General features: G+C 39.2%; 1 protein-coding gene across 1 annotated transcript in view; it reads right to left on the bottom strand.

The window, feature by feature from the left end:
- SPPL2A (signal peptide peptidase like 2A) overlaps nucleotides 1-18,856 on the bottom strand; it is a 47,462-nt gene that overhangs the window by 16,639 nt on the left and 11,967 nt on the right. Inside the window, exons 2-10 of the mRNA XM_040969894.1 lie at nucleotides 17,023-17,130; nucleotides 16,523-16,705; nucleotides 15,938-16,027; nucleotides 15,429-15,562; nucleotides 10,706-10,857; nucleotides 7,238-7,334; nucleotides 6,444-6,545; nucleotides 5,138-5,219; nucleotides 2,693-2,767 (exon numbers count right to left, since the gene is read on the bottom strand). Of these exons, the coding sequence (XP_040825828.1) occupies nucleotides 2,693-2,767; nucleotides 5,138-5,219; nucleotides 6,444-6,545; nucleotides 7,238-7,334; nucleotides 10,706-10,857; nucleotides 15,429-15,562; nucleotides 15,938-16,027; nucleotides 16,523-16,705; nucleotides 17,023-17,130 (1,023 nt within the window). The remainder of the gene's footprint in view (nucleotides 1-2,692; nucleotides 2,768-5,137; nucleotides 5,220-6,443; nucleotides 6,546-7,237; nucleotides 7,335-10,705; nucleotides 10,858-15,428; nucleotides 15,563-15,937; nucleotides 16,028-16,522; nucleotides 16,706-17,022; nucleotides 17,131-18,856) is intronic.

Consider the following 18,856-nt stretch of genomic DNA (forward strand, 5'->3'; position numbering starts at 1 on the left):
AGAAAATCTAGTGTCATATTGTCAAGATATATTTAACAGTTTCATTGGGAGTCCTCCTTTTATTTGGGAGTAGAGACGCATATTGCAATGCATCTTCACTTTTTGATATTCTAGTCTCCATTACACAGCTCATCTATGAGACTAAATGCAAATATATGTTTACGCATATATCTATTTGTTTTATATTTTACATGAATGTTGCCTTATATCAGAGAGAACATATCATATTTGTCCTTTGGGACTGGCTTATTTCATGGAGCATAATGATCTCCAGTTGAAACAATTTTATCCCTCAACTCAAACACTGTCTTCCAACTTGATTTCTGCTGTAAGAGAAAACAAAATGGCCATAAACTCTCCAGGTTCAGCCTTTCATGGCATTCCTCCGAAACCCCACCCCAGGTGGAGCTGTAGGCTCTGTTATGCTCATATCCTTGTGGAGACCCACAATCGAAAAGATTGCAGATCTGTATGCTGGATGACCTGTTATTGAGTAGTCCTCTGTCCACAGGTCAACTACCTCAAACTCAGCTTGTCCTATCACCAGAACCATCCACAGTGCAGCTGAGTCCTCCCTGCCACTATTCATCAAACTTTGCTTTTGTTCACTTCCTTTTAGCCCACTGTCCATACCCTAAAATCCTATCAGTCCCCCTTTCCTGGAGGATAGCTCAGATGAAATCACACACAGAATGTAAAGCCAGATACATTCAGGTATGAGCAAGCTATGTTCTTTGAGAGCGGCTAACAGATATGCTGGGAGAATTAGAGTACATGTTCCATTTTTCAATGACTTAAAGTCAACACAGACAATAGTTAGCAAGGTTTTTAGAAGACTCTATCAAATTAAGGAATTTCAGGCTCTAACCCTTTAACTTGACCTGGGATGACAAACATTTTATCCCGCCCACTTATTGTGCCCCTGAAGAAACAGTGAATCTGGAACAAGGCCTAAGCTTACTATGACTCCCTCGCAGTATAAGAACTCAACCAATTCGCGATGGGAGTCATGGCAGTCCCAGAAACAGGCGATAATTTAAAGAAAGGATCATAAGGGGGCTGCAGGGACGGCATTCCAGATGAATGTAGGTTCAAATTCCAACTGCTTCATTTTTGATCTGGGAGAGCAGTGGAGGAGGATGGCTCGAGCCGGTTCTAACCCCAGCAGCTCCACTTCCTGTCCAGCTCCCGGCTTGTGGCCTGGGAAAACAGTAGAGGATGGCTCAAAGCCTTGGAACCTTGCACCTATGTGGGAGACCTGGAAGAGCTCCTGGCTCCTAGATTTGGACTGGTGCAGCTCTGGCCATTGCAGCTCCTTGGATGGATGGAAGATCTTCCTCTTTGCCTCTCCTCCTCTCTGTATAACTGCCTTTCCAATTAAAATAAAACATGTTTCTTTGCATTCCCCAGCTAAAGTGGTCCCAGACAACCTACCAGTCACAGATTACCTATTAGACAAACAGGGTGGAATAGTACAGTGATTAATAAAATCTGCTGCAGCTAACATTAATAACAATAGACTCATGGAAAAAGATATCAAAAGGATTTATCAAGCCAAGTAGTTCCATGATTTTGGCAGGGGAAGCTACTCAGTTTCCATCATCCTGTAACCAGAACAAACCAAAATAGTTGTTACTCCAGCTCCTATTGGTCCATGTATACACATCCTAATTTTAAATTCTTATTTTTTCTAAAAGAATTCAACATTTTCAAACAAATGTGCAAAAATGATTCACTTGCAGGGATTTTAGCCATTACAAACAAGTAGGTAAACCTTCAGATCAGTTAACAAAGGATTTTCACGTCCTGGCTAGGCAAGAACAATGCCCCGACACAGCATGAAGAAGTTATAGAAAATGGACCTTCCTCTTTAGATCTTCCACAAAGGTGAAGGGATGAAAATCTCTGAGCTGGGAAATGATGACATAGGCAGGAAAGCAGAGCTGAGGTCTTCAACACCTCTCTGCAATCCCTCCCACACCATTCAACTCCCAGATTCCTGCCACTTCCCTGCAATGGAAAACCACAGTTTCCATAGTTTCACTATAAAGTTATTATAATAAAATTATCATATTCTTTTGTGCTGGCCTTTTGTCTCTCTTCCTCAAATTCCTTCTTGTTTGGAAGACAACAATCTGGACCCAGACACCCCTAAACAAGAAAACATTTTGCGGGCGAGTACTATGGCGTACTGTGCTAAGCCTCTGCCTGGGGCACACCAGTATCCCTTGAGGGTACTGGTTTGAGTCCCAACTGCTTCTGTTGCAAGCCATCTCCTTGCTAATGTGTCTGAGAAAGCAGCAGAAAATGGCTCAAGCCTTTGGGCTCCTGTGCCCACTTGGGAGACACAGAAAAAACTCCTGGCTCTTAGCTTCAAATCGTTTCAGCTCTCGCTGCTGTGGCCATTTGTGTAATGAACCAGTAGATTGAAGATCCCCTTTCTTTATCCCTCTTTTCTCTGTGAAATGTGCCTTTTAAATAAAAATAAAGTAAATCTTAAAAAACAAAGACTATCTGAAAATGTAACAAAACAAAGGCTTGAATACACCCTCCATTGAGAGGCTGGTTCCAAAGAATGGTAAGTCTGTTAACAGAAATTCAATTGTGAATACAAAGTCAATCATCTAACAGCAGGATTGAGATTACCATCTTTAAGCATGTTTCTTCCTGGATTTTAAAAGTATAGTCATACCTTTGTGATGAATGGTGTTATGAAAACAAAAAATACATCATAGAGGAGGAGAAGGCCGAGAAGTATCACACATGACTGTTGAAAAAACACACGTTTAAAAGTGAAACTTTCACACCAAAATGTAAGGGAATAAACTATGTTGCAAATACAAGCAAACATCCATTTGATTATTATTTTAAAATAGTGTATTATAAAATTTAAATTTTTAAAAATAGTTCACTACGTGTAGCTTTATCCTATAAGCCACATTAAAATACTTATCTTTTTCATCATATCTGTTTAAAAAAAATCACTGAATGAAAGAAATGTTCCGCTCTGATAAACAGTCCGATTGAAAAACCACTGAATGAAATGTTCTGCTCTGATAAACAGTCCCATTGAGATTTTTTGAACCTGGTACACTACATGAATGATTCAAACCATTTTCGCTGGTAAATCCATGGTTGTGTGGGTCACTGGGTTAGGGCTGATTGCAAAAGGGCACGACAGAGCTTTTTCAAGAGGTGAGAAACATCCACAATCTCATTGGAATGGTGGTTACAAACCAAGCTATACATATGTAAAATTTGATATTTCCTTTTTATTCTTTATTCTGTTTTCTTTTTTTTTTTTTTTTTTAATGTGAATGGTTACTAACAGTGGAGATGAAGACAAAAAAAAAAATCTTCCATCACTGGTTCATTCCCCAAATGGTTTCACTGGCCAGGGTTGGGCCCGGTCAAAGCCAGGAGCCTGGAACTCCACCTGGGTCTCCCAACACCTGTGGCAGGGGCCCATTAGTTGGGCCAGCTTCCACTGTTGGACTGTAGAATTGAAAACAAAATGGAATAAACTACTAAGAAACTGTGAGCTTGCAGGCCAAATGGCCTATGGTGACCTTTAGCACCGATGAGCCCCAATTCTCTTCAATCAAGGCTCAAGACTGGTTATCTCACAGGTGGCTCCAAGTAATTAAGTGGGTGGTTACCTTAATTGCCGCAGGAGAGAAGAGCCAGACATGGGCTGTCCAGCCCAGATAGGTAGGGAATGTGTGGTATTTCCCCCCTCACCTTGAAGACTATTGTGGATTGCCTCTATAAAAACGCTGTGAATGTGCTGCTTGGGCCACACTCCAGTATGGGGTGCTGATCCTGGCTGGCTGGTCGGTCAGTCAGTTGGTTGCCTTGCCTCTAACTTATAACAAGACTTTCTTGTGACTGTCACTGATGAATATAACATTCTGTTTCACTGGTCGAGTGGATGCAACAGGATGAGAAGCAGAGCTGTTAGCACTTGAACTGTTGCTCACATGGCATGGTGGCATCACAGGCAGCAGGTTAACCCACAAGGTGACAACACCAGCCCAAGCAGTACATTTAAAACGGGTGCATTTCAGGGCCAGTGTTGCAGAACAGAGGGTAAAGCCTGAGATGCCAGCATCCCTATAGGCACTGGTTCTGGTTCATGTCCGGCTCCACTTCCAATCGAGTCCCCCGGCTAAAGGATGAGAAAGCAGAGGAGGCCCTAATGTTTGGGTCCATGCCACCACAAATGGGGGAAACCTGGATGTAGCTCTTGGCTCCTGGCTTTGGCCTGGGCCAGCACTGTTATGGCCATCTAGGGACTGAACTAGCAGATGAAGATCTCTCTCTCAGATTCTCTCTCTCTCTCTGTGACTCTGATTTTCAAATAAATAAAGCAATATTTTTAAAGAGTACATTCTAAGACCCGGTGTGGTAGCCTAGCAGATAAGGTCCTTGCCTTGCATGCACTGGGATCCCTATGGGCGCCAGTTCTAATCCTGGCAGCTTTGTTTCTGCATCTAGCTCCCTGCTTGTGGTCTGGGAAAGCAGTCAAGGATGGCCCAAAGCCTTGGGACCCTGCACCCGCCTGGGAGACTGAGAGGAGGCTCATGGTTCCTGGCTTTGTATTGGTTCAGCTCTGGCCATTGCAGTCACTTAGGGAGTGAACCAATGGACGGAAGATTTTCCTTTCTGTCCCCAACTCTCTGTATATATGCCTTTCCAACAAAAATAAATCTAAAAAAAAAAAAAAAGAGTACATGCTATTGTGTGTACATTATACCTTAATAAAGATATTTTAAAAAGAAAAAGTTACTGGGGTTGGTGCAATGGCTCAACTGGCTAATCCTCCATCCTCAAGTGCCAGCATCCTGTAAGGTCACCAGTTTTAGTCACAGCTGCTCCACTTCTGATCCAGCTCCCTGATTATGGCCTGGGAAAGCAGCAGAGGACAGCCAAAAGCCTTGAGATCCTGCACCCGAGTGGGAGACCAGAAAAAACTACTGGTTTCAGACAGGCTCAGCTTTGGTCACTGAGGCCACTTGGGGTGTGAACCAGTGGATGGAAGACCTTTCTGTCTTTCCTTCTCTCTGTAAATATGTCTTTCCAATACAAATAAATCTTAAAAAAAAATTATTTTAGTCAGTAAAACAGTATACTTTACCTTGAAGTTAGGTAACTTCAGTGTTTTAATTAAATTCAGACAGAATGCAATGCCCAAGATATCTTGTAAAATCCAAGCCCACCTAAAATCAAAAGATATATCAACTGTTTTATCCAGATATTTTTAGAGGAAACTCTTCAAAATAAAAAGATCACTGAAGCAATGCTATCCAATTCTATAATTTATTCATTTATTAAATAGCAATTATAACTCATTCTCGATATTTACTAATTTACTGTCCTAGTAGAATAAAGAATATTATCAAACTAAGAAAAAGTTAAACAGCTATTTCAGAAGAGCATGTAACAGACATGGGTGCATATTTGTTGTTAATGTTTAAATTTACAGCTATGTCTTTTCTTAGAGAGGTAGCTGTTAATAAAGGACAGCAATGTGAATACATAGACAGCTTTAACATGAAGGAAACAGCACTATGCAACATAATCAGAAACTGACATATACAAATATCAATTCATTATCTTGCCTTAAAGCTGCCTAAAGTGTACAAATTTTATTTTTATAATTTTAGGTCATTAAATCTTTGTAATCTTTAATTTATTTACCAAACCATTAAATAAACCTAAGCATAAGTTTTCCCTGGCTATATTTTCTGTAAAAGGACAGATACCTTCCATATCCCCTCTTTCTGCAAACAGATGCCTTATACATTCCCTTATAATTTATGTGAAAGATCACAAACTATGTATTCTTTTGTACTCTGCTTCCTTTCACTCAGAAACACACATTGGAAATCATACTGTCAATTGGCTGAGATCTTCCCCATCCTTAGAACCGTGTTATACCACACTGTGTGGCTACTGAGGATATTTTTAAGTACAGGTATTTAAATCATAATTCATACTCCCTTCTCCATTCTCTGAGCTCAAATCCATTAGCATAAGATGCATGCGTAGATTAGGGCAGCAATTCAGGACAAAGGCCACTCGCCATGCCATTGTATACTGAGGTGCCATGAGTCCTGACTCTGTCCCCCATCCAAGCTTCCATGAGAGGCAGCAGGCCTTGACCCATTTGAAGATCTGAACTGAGTTCCGAGCTCCTGGCTTCAACTTAGACTAGCACTGGCTGTTATAGGCATTTGGGGAATGAACCAGTGAAGAGGAGCTGTTTACCTTTCAAACAAACAAACAAATATATAGAAAAACAAAACAAGCGGTTTATCTCATGATGTGGATAATAGCAAAAAAATTACATAATAATGGTTATGAGTAAATATCATGTATCAAGGCAAGATATTAAATAATCCCATATTAATCTACAATGAAAATATATTGAGTATTCATACCTATCTTCATTTCGAAATACAGCCCAAACCACAACTACTGCTATGCACAGGGCAGCAAGAAAAATAAGTCTCACTTCAGTGCTTCTGTCACGACATACAATCCTAAAACAGATCGGGAGAGTTGTGTTTATGCTGTAGATGAAATGCAATGATTATTTGATATAGGAAGGGCAAACATTAATAAACCCAGACACAAAAAGTGTCTGAAATTCCAATTTTAAAGTCTTGGTTTTAACTAAAACAAATGAGATATAACAGCATGTGTAGCACTCTATTATAAGAAGTTTCTGTGATGATGAAATGTTCTGCCTCTGTGCTAACATGGGAGCCGCGAGCCACGCAAGGCTTTCATAAGCCATGTTTCACTAGGGAACTGTTTCACTAGTTACACTAGGGAACTGAGATTTGGTTTACCTTTTTTTTTAAACTTCAATTAATCTAAACAACCATACATTCAATATACATTAGACTGTATAGGCTTAAAATAGTGCTCCTATGTGAGTGTTCAGCTTAGTGATGAAGATGCTCTCATTTCACATCCCAATCCCTGGGCAGGACTGCAGCTCAGACCCTGAAAAGCACCAGTGGTCCAGGCTCCCGGCCTCGGAACCCACCCAGCCCCAGCAGCTGCAGGCATTGGGGGGCCAACCAGCAGTAGGGAGTTCTCTCTTTCTCTTTGCCTCTCACAATTTTTTTCAATTAACACACCATTCTCACTTTCCCCTGCCTTGTTTTAAATAACAAACATTGGATTTCAAGGCCCTCTTTCCCCCGCCCCCGCAAAAGTTACATACCTGCATTGTCCATATGGGATCTTACGAATCAGGGCAGCAAGGCAGTTGTACAAACTCATTGCTGATGCTATGCAGAAAATTGCTATCATAACATAAACTAAGGGAAAAAAGATAGTGATATATGAGAATAGAAATTCATAAGAATATATTTATTAAGCAATAATAAATTAAGCAATATTAACTCTTCCATTTTCTTTACCATATTAAAATATTTGTAATGATTTACTTTTTACCTAAATTAGTTACTAGGCTGAAAATGTTTAGATCTGAGTTTCAAGAGGGTTTTCATTTCATTATATACTAGTAGAACTGTTAAAGAGATTGAAACTAGTTCTAGCTAGTTCTGTATTTTTCTATAACATTCAATGATTAAAATAGCCATGTTTGTAAAAAATTCCTATAAAAAGACTAACAGATAATTGTGAATATTGAAATTAAATGTAAAAGAATGAAGAATTAACATATAATTGAGAAACACCTTAAAAATGCAACTTTTTAAAAGGTGGTGGTGCTGACATAGTATGGTAAGCTTCTGCCTGGAATCCTACCATCAAATATGAGTGCCAGTTCAAGTCCCAGCTGCTCCAGTTCTAAGCCAGCTCCTTCCTTTTGGCCTAGCAAGGCAGCAGAGGATGGCTCAGTCCAGCCATGGCAGCCATTTGGGGAGTGAATCAGCTGAACAAACATTAATCTCTCTTTCTCTCTTCTTTCTGTAACTCTGCCTTTCACATAAAAATAAAATCTTTTTTTTAAAATGTAATTTAGGGATGTAAATAACACCTTCAATACCCATGTTTTCCCACGGGGGACTTATCAGTAATGCTGACATTTGGTAAAAAAACAAAATACCCATTTAAACAAACTTCATTATTACAATATATTAAGGTTATTAAAAAATGCTTTTTAAAAATATTATCCATGTTTACTTGAGATTAAAATGGAAAACATTCGACTTGTCTGTTGTTAATGAGGAAAGGGACATTGTATTTTAACAAAGAATACTCCCTCCCTGAAATCCCTCAAAAATCTCATCATGAAAATACAAATTCTACTTGAATTTTTCAAATTCCACTTAATTAATAAAAAAAAAGCACAGTCCTGCACTGTAGGTATCAGAGATATTAACTTAGTCACAGTAAATCAGTGATAGCCACTTCCTGAATAATAACTTTGGATAAACTACTTTTTTAGTTCTTCAGTACTCATGTCTAAAATGCTAAAAAGACTGCCACAATGACTTTGACAAACTGAGTAACATTCATCTCAGGCTTCTCATGAGGCTTGCGTAAGTATATGAGTGTATGCCGAATGCTTACTGAGAACAGCAGCCGGTACACTATAAGCTCTTTATGTGCTCTATGTGTTGCTTTGATTGCCAGTTATATATGGTAACATGAACAGTGAGTCAAATTCTTAGAAAATGCCAAAGTGATTTTGGTAAGTTAAATGCTGAGTTGTCTATCCCAGATTTTTAGAACACTGCTGGGAATCATGCTTCTTATGGCCCTAGTAGAATTTTAGGTGTCTCATTCAATGTCATACTGTATCTAAGAAAATGACTGCACATGGGATACAATTTGTTAACAGAATATTCTCAATTACTTCCTTAAGTGTACTTTTTCACAGAATGGTATACAAGAATCTCAGTAACCCAGTACAACCTCTTAATTTAACATATTAGGAAATGGCAGCAATTTTAGCTGAAAGGAACCACTCTGAGGTAAATGAAATATTACAGTAATACACAAGGCACTCCCAGAATCATCACTGAATTCTATGCCCTAGAATAACTAGGAGGCTGGATGATTTTTTTCCCCACATCAAAAAGTATATGTATGTATGTATTTTTATTGGAACGATAGATCAGATGTATGGAGTGAAGGAGAGAGAGAAAGATCTTCCATCTGCTGGTTAACTTCCCAAATGGCTGCAATGACCAAAGCTGTGCCAATCTGAAGCCAGGAGCCTCTTCCAGGTCCTTCTTCCATACAGGTACAGGGTCCCAAGGCTTTAGGCTATCCTCCACTGCTTTCCCAGGCCACAAGCAAGGGGCTAGATGGGAACTGGAGCATTTGGGACATTAACCGGCACCCCCATGAGAACCTGGTATTTGCAAGATAAGGATTTGGCCACTGAGGCATTGTGCCAGGCTCCAACTTTTTAGTTTCTAGTTGTTGTTGTTTTTTTAATTCGTAAGATATATTTATTCATTTGGAAGGCAAAGCTATAGAAAGAGAGAGACAGCAGCTTCATCAGGAGGTTCATCCTGGTCTCCTACATGGATGCAGGGGCCTAAGTACTTGGGCAATCTACTGCTTTCCCATGTTCATTAGCAGGGAGCTGCATCTGAAATGGAGCAGCTGAGACTTGAACTGGCATCCAAATGAGACACTGGCATCACTAATGGCAGCCTAACCAGCTGGGCCACAAGACCAGCTCCAACTTTATAAATATTAGCAAAGTTAAATTAAAACACACGTTAGGGTAGAGGACTCCTCTATCAAACATCACTAATGTATCAACTGAGTGTCAGACATACATTAACAACTGAAAGCTGAGTATTAAATCAATACAGTTAGTTAGCTACTCAATGCCGAATATAATCAACAAAACAATGGCATGATAATCTGCAACAGATTCAAACGAATGCTCATCATAAAGTAATTTTTAGAAAAATATGAAAATGCATGTCCTTAGTTTTTAAATTATTGCCATAGGACAAGAGAAATTAAATAACCTCAAACTAACTTTACAACCTCAGCAACTAGTTTATAAATTTATGCTAAAGTTCTCAGATAAGCATTGTAGTTTTTACAAAGGGATTTTGCAAGTTCTTAACACGTACATTCTCCTTCTCCCTATTCTCTTTATTGTGCTGAATACTATCCAGGGATGCAAAATTCTCATGATTCAGAACACTGTGATACTTCGGGGAATGTGCAAGTAGTAGCAGTGCTATCCCCACATTCCATGGAAAACTGCACCAGCTACTCTCTAGAGCCCAGGCAAGAATCTCCATACTCCAGGGTCGGATGAGCCTTACTGCCTATACAAGCCAACAAAATTCAAGCAAGCTGACACTGTGACTGGAAAATTAACAAAAGGACAAACTACACTTTGAGGGTAAGCAGAAGCAACAAATCAGCAATCTGAATCAATTTCATGTAACAACAACACAGCCACCAACAAGTCCTTAATCTGTTGCTCAGACATGGGAATACAGTTCTTCATTTGCAGACAGGGAAACTGAGGGACCATGGCAATTCTGTCACATCACCCATAACATGTTCTCATCGCAAGATATAATAATCAGTATTTTTTTGAAAACTGAAAATTACAATAGAGATCTAATGCTTTTGACAATTTAAAATTATTTTTAGTCAAGTTATATTCACTTCAAAGGCACCCTGACAAGTAAATAATAAGACTACATACCTAAAGTGGCAAACATAAAATATGACATCTTACCCAAATATTTGTAGAAGAAATAAAGTAAGACAATCATTACACAGCAGACAACCACAAATACTACAACTGTCAGAGGAGTGAAAGTTAAATACTCTTCCTTCTTTTTCTTCGCTTCTCTATCTTCAATGTTTGTGACTGCTTTCAAGTTTTCCCTGTATATAAAAACATAGACAAGAATCTCAGCAAACCTTTCCCAAATGGAGTTACTTCGAAAACTCACCTCTAATACAAGTTTAAATTTCTGATTACAAAAGTAATGCACTTTAAAAAAAAGGACACAAAAAATAATAAAATAAGAACTCCCCATATAATTTTTTATTTTTTAAGATTTACCTTTATTTTGCATTGGAAAATCAGATATACAGAGAGGAGGAGACACAAAGGAGGATATTCCATCCATTGATTCACTCCCCAAGCGACTATAACACCTGGAGCTGCGCCAATGTGAAGCCAGGAGCCCAGAGCCAGGAGCCTCTTCCAGTTCTACCATGTGCGTGCAGGGTCCAAGGTTTTGGGCATCCTTGACTGCTTTCCTAGGCCACAAGCAGGGAACTGGATGGGAAGCAGGGCTACCAGGATTAAAACCAGTGCCCATATGGGATCATGGTGCATGCAAGGCGAGGACTTTAGCTGCCAGGTTACCATACCGGGCCTCATATAGTTCTATTCTTGAGAGACAATCTGTTCTTAATTATTAGCTTTTGAAACAGAATTTTTTTTCTGGAGGCAAAATTGTTGAAATATATAATATCAAGTATGAAATATATAAACTAATGTCTACAGATACTCATGTATGCAGTTTAGAAAATATTTGTATTGACATAATAACTTGGAATTGATAAGCAATGCTTCTTACACAATTACTGTTATCAGCTGGTGATAGTAAGTATCTCTTTCAGTTTCTCCTAAAGGTGAACACTCAATTCTCCTTTCAATCATCTCAGGATTTACTACAGGCCTAGTAGTTGCTCATCCATAAATAATCAAGAAAACAGAAGAGTTTTATATAAAGTATAGCTTTGTTCTACCTTAATTTAACAAAGCAAAACCTGACTTTAATTCTCTGAGCAACACTTACTAGGTCACACAGCTAATCATTTGAAGAAAAAGAACTTCATGTGCCTGTTGGTTCTGTCATTTTTTAAAAAGATTATTTTTTATTGGAAAGGCATATATACAGACAAAAGGAGAGACAGAAAGATCTTCCATCCTTTGGTTCACTCCCCAAGTGGCTACAATGGCCAGATCTGAGACAATCTGAAGCCAGGAGCCAGGAGCTTCTTCTGCGTCTTCCACGCTGGAACAGGGTCCCAACGCATTGGACCATCCTCAACTGATATCCTAGGCCACAGGCAGGGAGCTAGATGGGAAGTGGAGCAGCTGGGACACAAATCAGTGCCCACATGGGAACATGCATGTAAGGCAAGGACTTCAGCTACTTGGTTACTGTGCCAGGTCTTGTTGGGTCATTTTTAAAAAATATTCTTATTTATTTTTATTTGAAAGATAGATTCACAGAGAGTTTCCATCCACTAGTTCATTTTCAAAATGGTTGCACTGGCTGGAGCTGAACCAATCCAAAGCCAGGTGCCAGGAGCTTCTCTTGGGTCTCTCACATAGGTGCAGGGACCCAAGAGTTTGAGCCATCTTTCACTGTCTTCCCAGTCCATAAGCAGGAAGCTGGATTGGAAGTGGAACAGCTTGGACTCAAACTCATGTCCACATGGAATGCCAGCATTGACAGGCAGACGATTAGCCTGCTCAGTTACCACACTGGCTCCTGCTCTGTCAATCTTGCTGTATTCTCCCAATTTATAAGGAATCTACTACAGACTTCTCCCACTCTGGTTCCTTTACCTCTGACTTTTGTTCCACTGAACTCTGGCCCCTCCTGTGTGTACCCTGACCCTGATTATCCGGCTCAAGGTTCAAGACAAACTTAAGATTGAAAGAAGTTCCCTTCTATCAAATTGTGCATTTGCCAACTGTTTATACCAACATGCCACCTTCTTATTAGAAAACTGTTGACTGGGATGGCAAGGTAAAGGATGAGGAGACTGCTGGGAACTCACATCAGCATCTCCCTGACACTGTATGGCAGGATGACAGGGTGTCAACAGTTTCAATAGATGTGCTACCTGTGTAGGAAAATGTCACTGCCAACATACACACTGAAAGACACTTTCATTATAGCATACACACTAGCCTTGTTAATTAAAGAGTTACATATTTATATTCAATAGACTAAAAGTTGCAACGCACTTTCTTAAAGGGAAAATATATGCTACATTTGTGTCTCAATAAAACATCATAATTCATCTTTCTTTTTGTAATTACATTCTTTCTCCATGTGGTCACCACACTTTCCTCCTTCACTGTCTTCATTTTGCTCCCAAAATCATCTCTCTCAATTTAAGATTTCATAATGCCTCAGGTATGGGACATTTCCTCTCCCAATCTGGCTACTGAACGCAACAAAATCTTGCTTTTTACTCCATCATCATATTTAATGGATTAAAAAGCTGATATTTATCATTTAAAAATTATTTATTTATTTGAAAGTCAGAGTTACAGAGAAAGGGTAAGACAGTCTACGGCCATACCACTGTGAATGCGCCCGATCTCGTCAGAGAGAGGTTAAGACACAGAGATCTCCAATCCACTAGTTCACTTCTTCATGGCTGCAACCACCAGCACAGAGGCAAGAATCAGGAGCTGCTTCCAGGTTTCCCATGTGGATAGCAGGGGCCCAAACAGTTGGACCATCTGCTGCTTCTTCAGGTCATTAGCAGGGAACTGGAGTGGAAGTGGACCAGCTGCTACTGGAATCGGTGCCTATATGGAATGTTGGCTTGGCAGGTGACAGCTTTACCTGTTATGCCACAATACCAGCCCCATGTTCCTCTCTGATCGATTTTTCTTAAGAAGGAGCTTGTCCTGACATATATATATAAAGCAGCTTGCCTTGCTAAAGCAAGATGTAATCCATGGGCAAGCACAGTCACCAGGAAGCTGGTTAAAAACGCAGTTTGAGTTCCCATTCCAAACTTGCGCAATCTGAATTTCTAAATTATATTTTAACAGGATTGTCATGCAGTTTGAGAAACTCTACTCTACAGAAACAAAAAAAAGCAGTAGCAAGCTATGCTTCCACCTGTGATGTTGGCATCCCATATGGGTACTGGTTTGAGCCCCACACGTTCTACTTCTGATCCAGCTGCCTGCTTAGGGACTAGGAGAGCAGCAGAGGATAACCCAGGTGCTTGGACATCCAGAAGAAGTTACTGGCTCCTGGCTTCAGACTGGAACAGTCCCAGCTCGTTCAGAAGTTGAAGTAGCAGATGGAAAAGCTCTCTCTCCTCTATCTGCAAGGATCTTTCAAATTAAACAAATAAAACTGGGGAAAAAGTGTGCATAATCAATGTATAGTGAGAATCTCTATCAAAACACAGTCAGACCACTGGCTTTTAGAAAATTACTTCCAAAGCTCCATCAAGTAATACTAAAAATTATCTTACAGAGGCTTGTTTAATTCCTAGCTGCTCTAGTTCAAATTGAGCTCCCTGCTAATGACGTAGGAAAGCAGTGGAAGGTGGGTCAAGTACTTGAGCCCCTGCTACTCACGTGGGAGACCCAGAAAAAACTCCTGGCCAAGCCTCAGCTGTTCTGATTACTGGGGGAGTATACCAGCAGATGGAAAATCTCTCTCACTGTTCCCCTCTTTGCTGTAACTCTGCCTTTCAAATACAGAAGTAAGTAAAAATAAATCTTTAAAAAGAACAAAATTATCTTACAGATCAGGGAGATTTTATAAACCATGTTTTATGAAGATTAATAATAAAGGAAGAAAACATGCTTACATAAAAAAGTGACTGCTATATGTTGAAACATGATTTCCAGTTAAGTATATTTAAAGGTTCAGCTCAAAACTCCAAGAATACATACTTTCTAAACTCTGATATTCTCTATTAATGTAAGTGAACCAAAATTTAGTATTTAAGAAAGTACAAATAAACTTAATTTCATATACAAACAAGCCCCTTTGAATGGAGCTTACATTGATCAATTCACAGCATGAATACAGTATCTTCAGTCAATTAAATAATGCACTGAGACCACAGCCTTGTACTCAGTGCTATTTAGATGAACAACCCTTCTAGGCTTTACTGTCTGTTTTAACCTACAATGAAAACGAGGGAGATAAAGGGATAGAGTGTTTAGGATTTTAGCATGTTACTAATTAAGAAAATCCAAATCTTAGCTATATTGGGAATTTCTACATTTTAAATAAAGTATAGACATAGGTAGTATCCTTAGAATTTCTAAATAATTCAACACAATAATGTGGGCATAATGCAATGACCTACACCAGCTGGAAAATTCCCTATCTTCTTGTTCATTTCCTTCCAATCTAAACAGGCATGGTAGCATATTATTTTCACCTTTCTTGAGAAACAGAATAAAACATCCTAACATAACGGAGCCCGTGACGTGCCGTGATGTGACTTCAGTCCCCCTGTCAGTAGAGCTAGAGGAACCGGCAACTCTACTTTCTGCAGTGAGAAGTTAAATGCCCTGTACATGAGCACAATCCTATCCTCCACTCTGGTCTTCCTGGACCCTATTCTGAGATCAAATAAAAACTTCAAATGTCATTTTATCATTTTAAAGCAAATACTTTTAAACCATTTATCACAAAACACTGAAGTTTAATTAAACTTACATTTCAATTAGTCCACTCCAATATCCTCCTAATGCCACAGTGAACACAGCAATTACAAAAATCACCACCATAGTATAATCAAAATTAGGCCACACTGGAGAATACATTTGTATAGTAATATTACTTCCAAGTGTCTGAAAAGCAAAAGAACAGTTGTGAAGAGGAATGAGCCTTCCTTCTACTGAAGAATATGACAGATGTATTCCACATTTCATACAAATAACGCTAGACGACAGAGACTCAAAAAGATACCACAATACATCCTTTAGCGAAAAGTGAGGACACACTTTGGTTCACAAAATCTTGAGAGTGCAGTGTCTTACACAATCAGGGACTTTAAATTAACATAGCTTTGATATAGTGTCACATGAGAGACGAGTATTTTTTTAAAAAATTTTGATAGACCTCTATAACTTCTTGTTAACAAATGGAATAACAATAAAAATATAATTGATAAAAAAATAAAGTTTTAGTATTTATGCATTTCACCAAACATGTAATTAATTCACCTGATTCATATCTTTAAAATCTTTGTAGCTTATAAATGCAATCGGTAGTTTCACATCTGGAAATTCAGATCTGTTCCCTGAGGGAGGAAACTAAAACAAGAAGAACATACGTTATTTATTCATTACTTTATAAGCATATTTAGTGTGTAAAATTTTATCCAACATATTATTTAATGTATACAAAGGCTAAAATTAGTAGTCTTTTCATTAAACATAAACATTATATCTTTAAACTATATATCTTCAAAATAAAATTTCAGGCATTACCTGTTAATACAAGTCCTCAAAATGGAATCCTTCCAACGTGAACTAAATTGTTACTTACTATGTACACTTGTGTTATACACACAAAAAAACCTACATCTACACATACATATTTATATATTTGTCCTCAACCATCTTGTCCACTCAAGGAATAGAACAAAAAATAAAAACTTCTCATTTGAATAGCAGATCGAGACTGCTTATTCTCAGAATCCTATCACCAGATTATTTAAGTCTCAGCCCATAAACCACACACTAAAAAATCATTACATTTCTATGATTTTTGATATGTTCAGAAGAAGTTCATATTTCATAACTTACTAGGATGCTGTTATTGGCAACCAACAATGCTTCAGCACCTCCTCTCTGCGCAATTTTGGCTTTTTCAAGAAAATGGCAGTGTCCCCAGGGTACCACCACTGCCTTGTTCTTTATGCCATAAGGAGGAATATCAGAAAGGTTGCATAGTGATGTAGCAGTCAGATTCATCAAAGCAATGGAAGTCTGCAAATAAGAGATGTCTTTAACATGGCAAAAATCACATTTTATCCTAACTGCATTTAGTGACAAAGCATTAATAAATATACTCTTCTCTTCAGTTAGCAATATTTTATGATAAACAATCAGGTTTGGAGGTAAGCATTTAAAAACCACCTGATATGTTTTTTTTCCCACAGATAAAAACAAAAAACTTGCCCAAGTTCAATAAAATCATCACCAACCACATGCCACAACTAACTCACACACACAAGCATATTATGCATTTTCACTTCTCCAATATTTTCACGTTGATGAATAAGCGTGAGCCATGCGTCACTTACGGCGTTGTCCAGGGTGCTTGGGAGCTCGGTCCAGTGTGGGTTATAGAGCATGCAGTAGTCCTTAGTGCCATTGCCAGAGGCGTGCAGGATCGCTTCCTGAGCAGCTGTCTAGGACATGAACAATAACTTTCATAATGGCAACAATGTAGCTTCCCAAAAACTAAGGATTTTCACAAAGCCTTTTTTATACAGGTTTGATCATGTGCCTTTGAAATGGTTGGTCTTTTAATACATTTATTTCTTATTGTTTAAAGAAATAAAAAGAAGGCTCAGAAATACGGGGACTACACATACTTGCCCGGAACTCCTATTTTTACTCAAAGCCCTTTTCACAAATGAGGACCCTAAGAAGTTATTAACATAACCTACTTAGTTACTCATGATAGAATCCTCCACAATTCTTACCGAAAGAAAAAATGCAAATAAACATAGAATTGATTAGACTTGTGTTGGGGTCTGGTGCAATGGCTCAGCAGCTAAACGCTAGCCTTACATACTCCAGGATCCCATCTGGGCGCTGGTTCTAATCCTAACTATTCTACTTCCCATCCAGCTCCCTGCTTGGTAAAACAGTAGCGGACAGCCAAAAGCCTTGGGACCCTGCACCTGCATGGGAGGCATTACATGAATAGTCCAATAATCTTTTATACAATATCCACAGTTTATATTAAAGTTTGCTCTTGGTGCTGAACAAAAGTGTAATGACAAGAGCCTAGTGTTGTACATCACACTGAATACTTCCATTAACCTAAAAGTTTCCTGAACTATTCTGAATTTTTTTTTGTTAAAGATCTATTTATTTTTATTACAAAGCCATATATACAGAGAGGAGGAGAGACAGAGGAAGATCTTCTGTCCGATGATTCACTCCCCAAGTGAGCACAACGGCTGGTGCTGTGCAGATCCAGAGCCAGGAGCTCTTCCAGGTCTCCCACACAGGTGCAGGGCGCCAAAGCATTGGGCCGTCCTCAACTGCTTTCCCAGGCCACAAGCAGCGAGCTGGAGGAGGAAGCGGGGCTGCTGGGATTAGAACCGGCACCCAAATGGGATCCTGGCGCATTCAAGGTGAGGACTTTAGCCGCTAGGCCACCGCACTGGGCCCCAATTTCCCTTCTTTAGGCAAATTGGCTCATGGCAGTCTTGGAATCAACTGTGCACCAGGGCCATCAAACCAGCCAATGTCAAACCAGTGATTTTATATTGAGCATCTTGATTCCCACACTCAAAAGAAGCAAATTTACTAGTTTATATATAGTGAACTAGAACTTATATATATAATATATATGTATATATATATTATATAGTTTCTTTTTAACTTCAGAATTTAAGTATACATGTCTGTCTTTTTTTTTTTTTTAAGATTTAAGATTTAAGATTTTTTTTAAGAAAGGCAGAGCTACAGAGAGGAGGAGAAACGAAGATCTTCTATCCAATGATTCACTCCCCTTGTGGCCACAACAGCCGAAGCTGAACTGATTAGCCAGAAGCCAGGAGCTTCTTCCAGGTCTCCCATGCAGGTGCAGAGTCCCAAGGCTTTGGGCCGTCCTCTACTGCTTTCTCAGGCCACAAGCAGGGAGCTGGATGGGAAGTGGAGCAGGCAGGATTAGAAATGGCACCCACATGGGATCCGGGTTGGTGCAAGGTGAGGACTTTAGTCACTAAGCTAATATGCTGGGCAGGAACTTCTCTTTTCTAATTCAAATTTATCTCGCACAAAACTTTATAGGTGGCAGACAATTACCTCAGTGATTAAGATATCTACATCTTAGGTCTGGTGAGGCAGCCTATTGGTTAAAGTCCTCATCTTGCATTTGCTGGGATCCCATATGGGCGC

The sequence above is a fragment of the Ochotona curzoniae genome, unplaced genomic scaffold (genome assembly GCF_017591425.1).
Source record: "Ochotona curzoniae isolate NIBS_2020 unplaced genomic scaffold, NIBS_Ocur_1.0 scaffold_4701, whole genome shotgun sequence".
In the NCBI taxonomy this organism is placed as follows: domain Eukaryota; kingdom Metazoa; phylum Chordata; class Mammalia; order Lagomorpha; family Ochotonidae; genus Ochotona; species Ochotona curzoniae.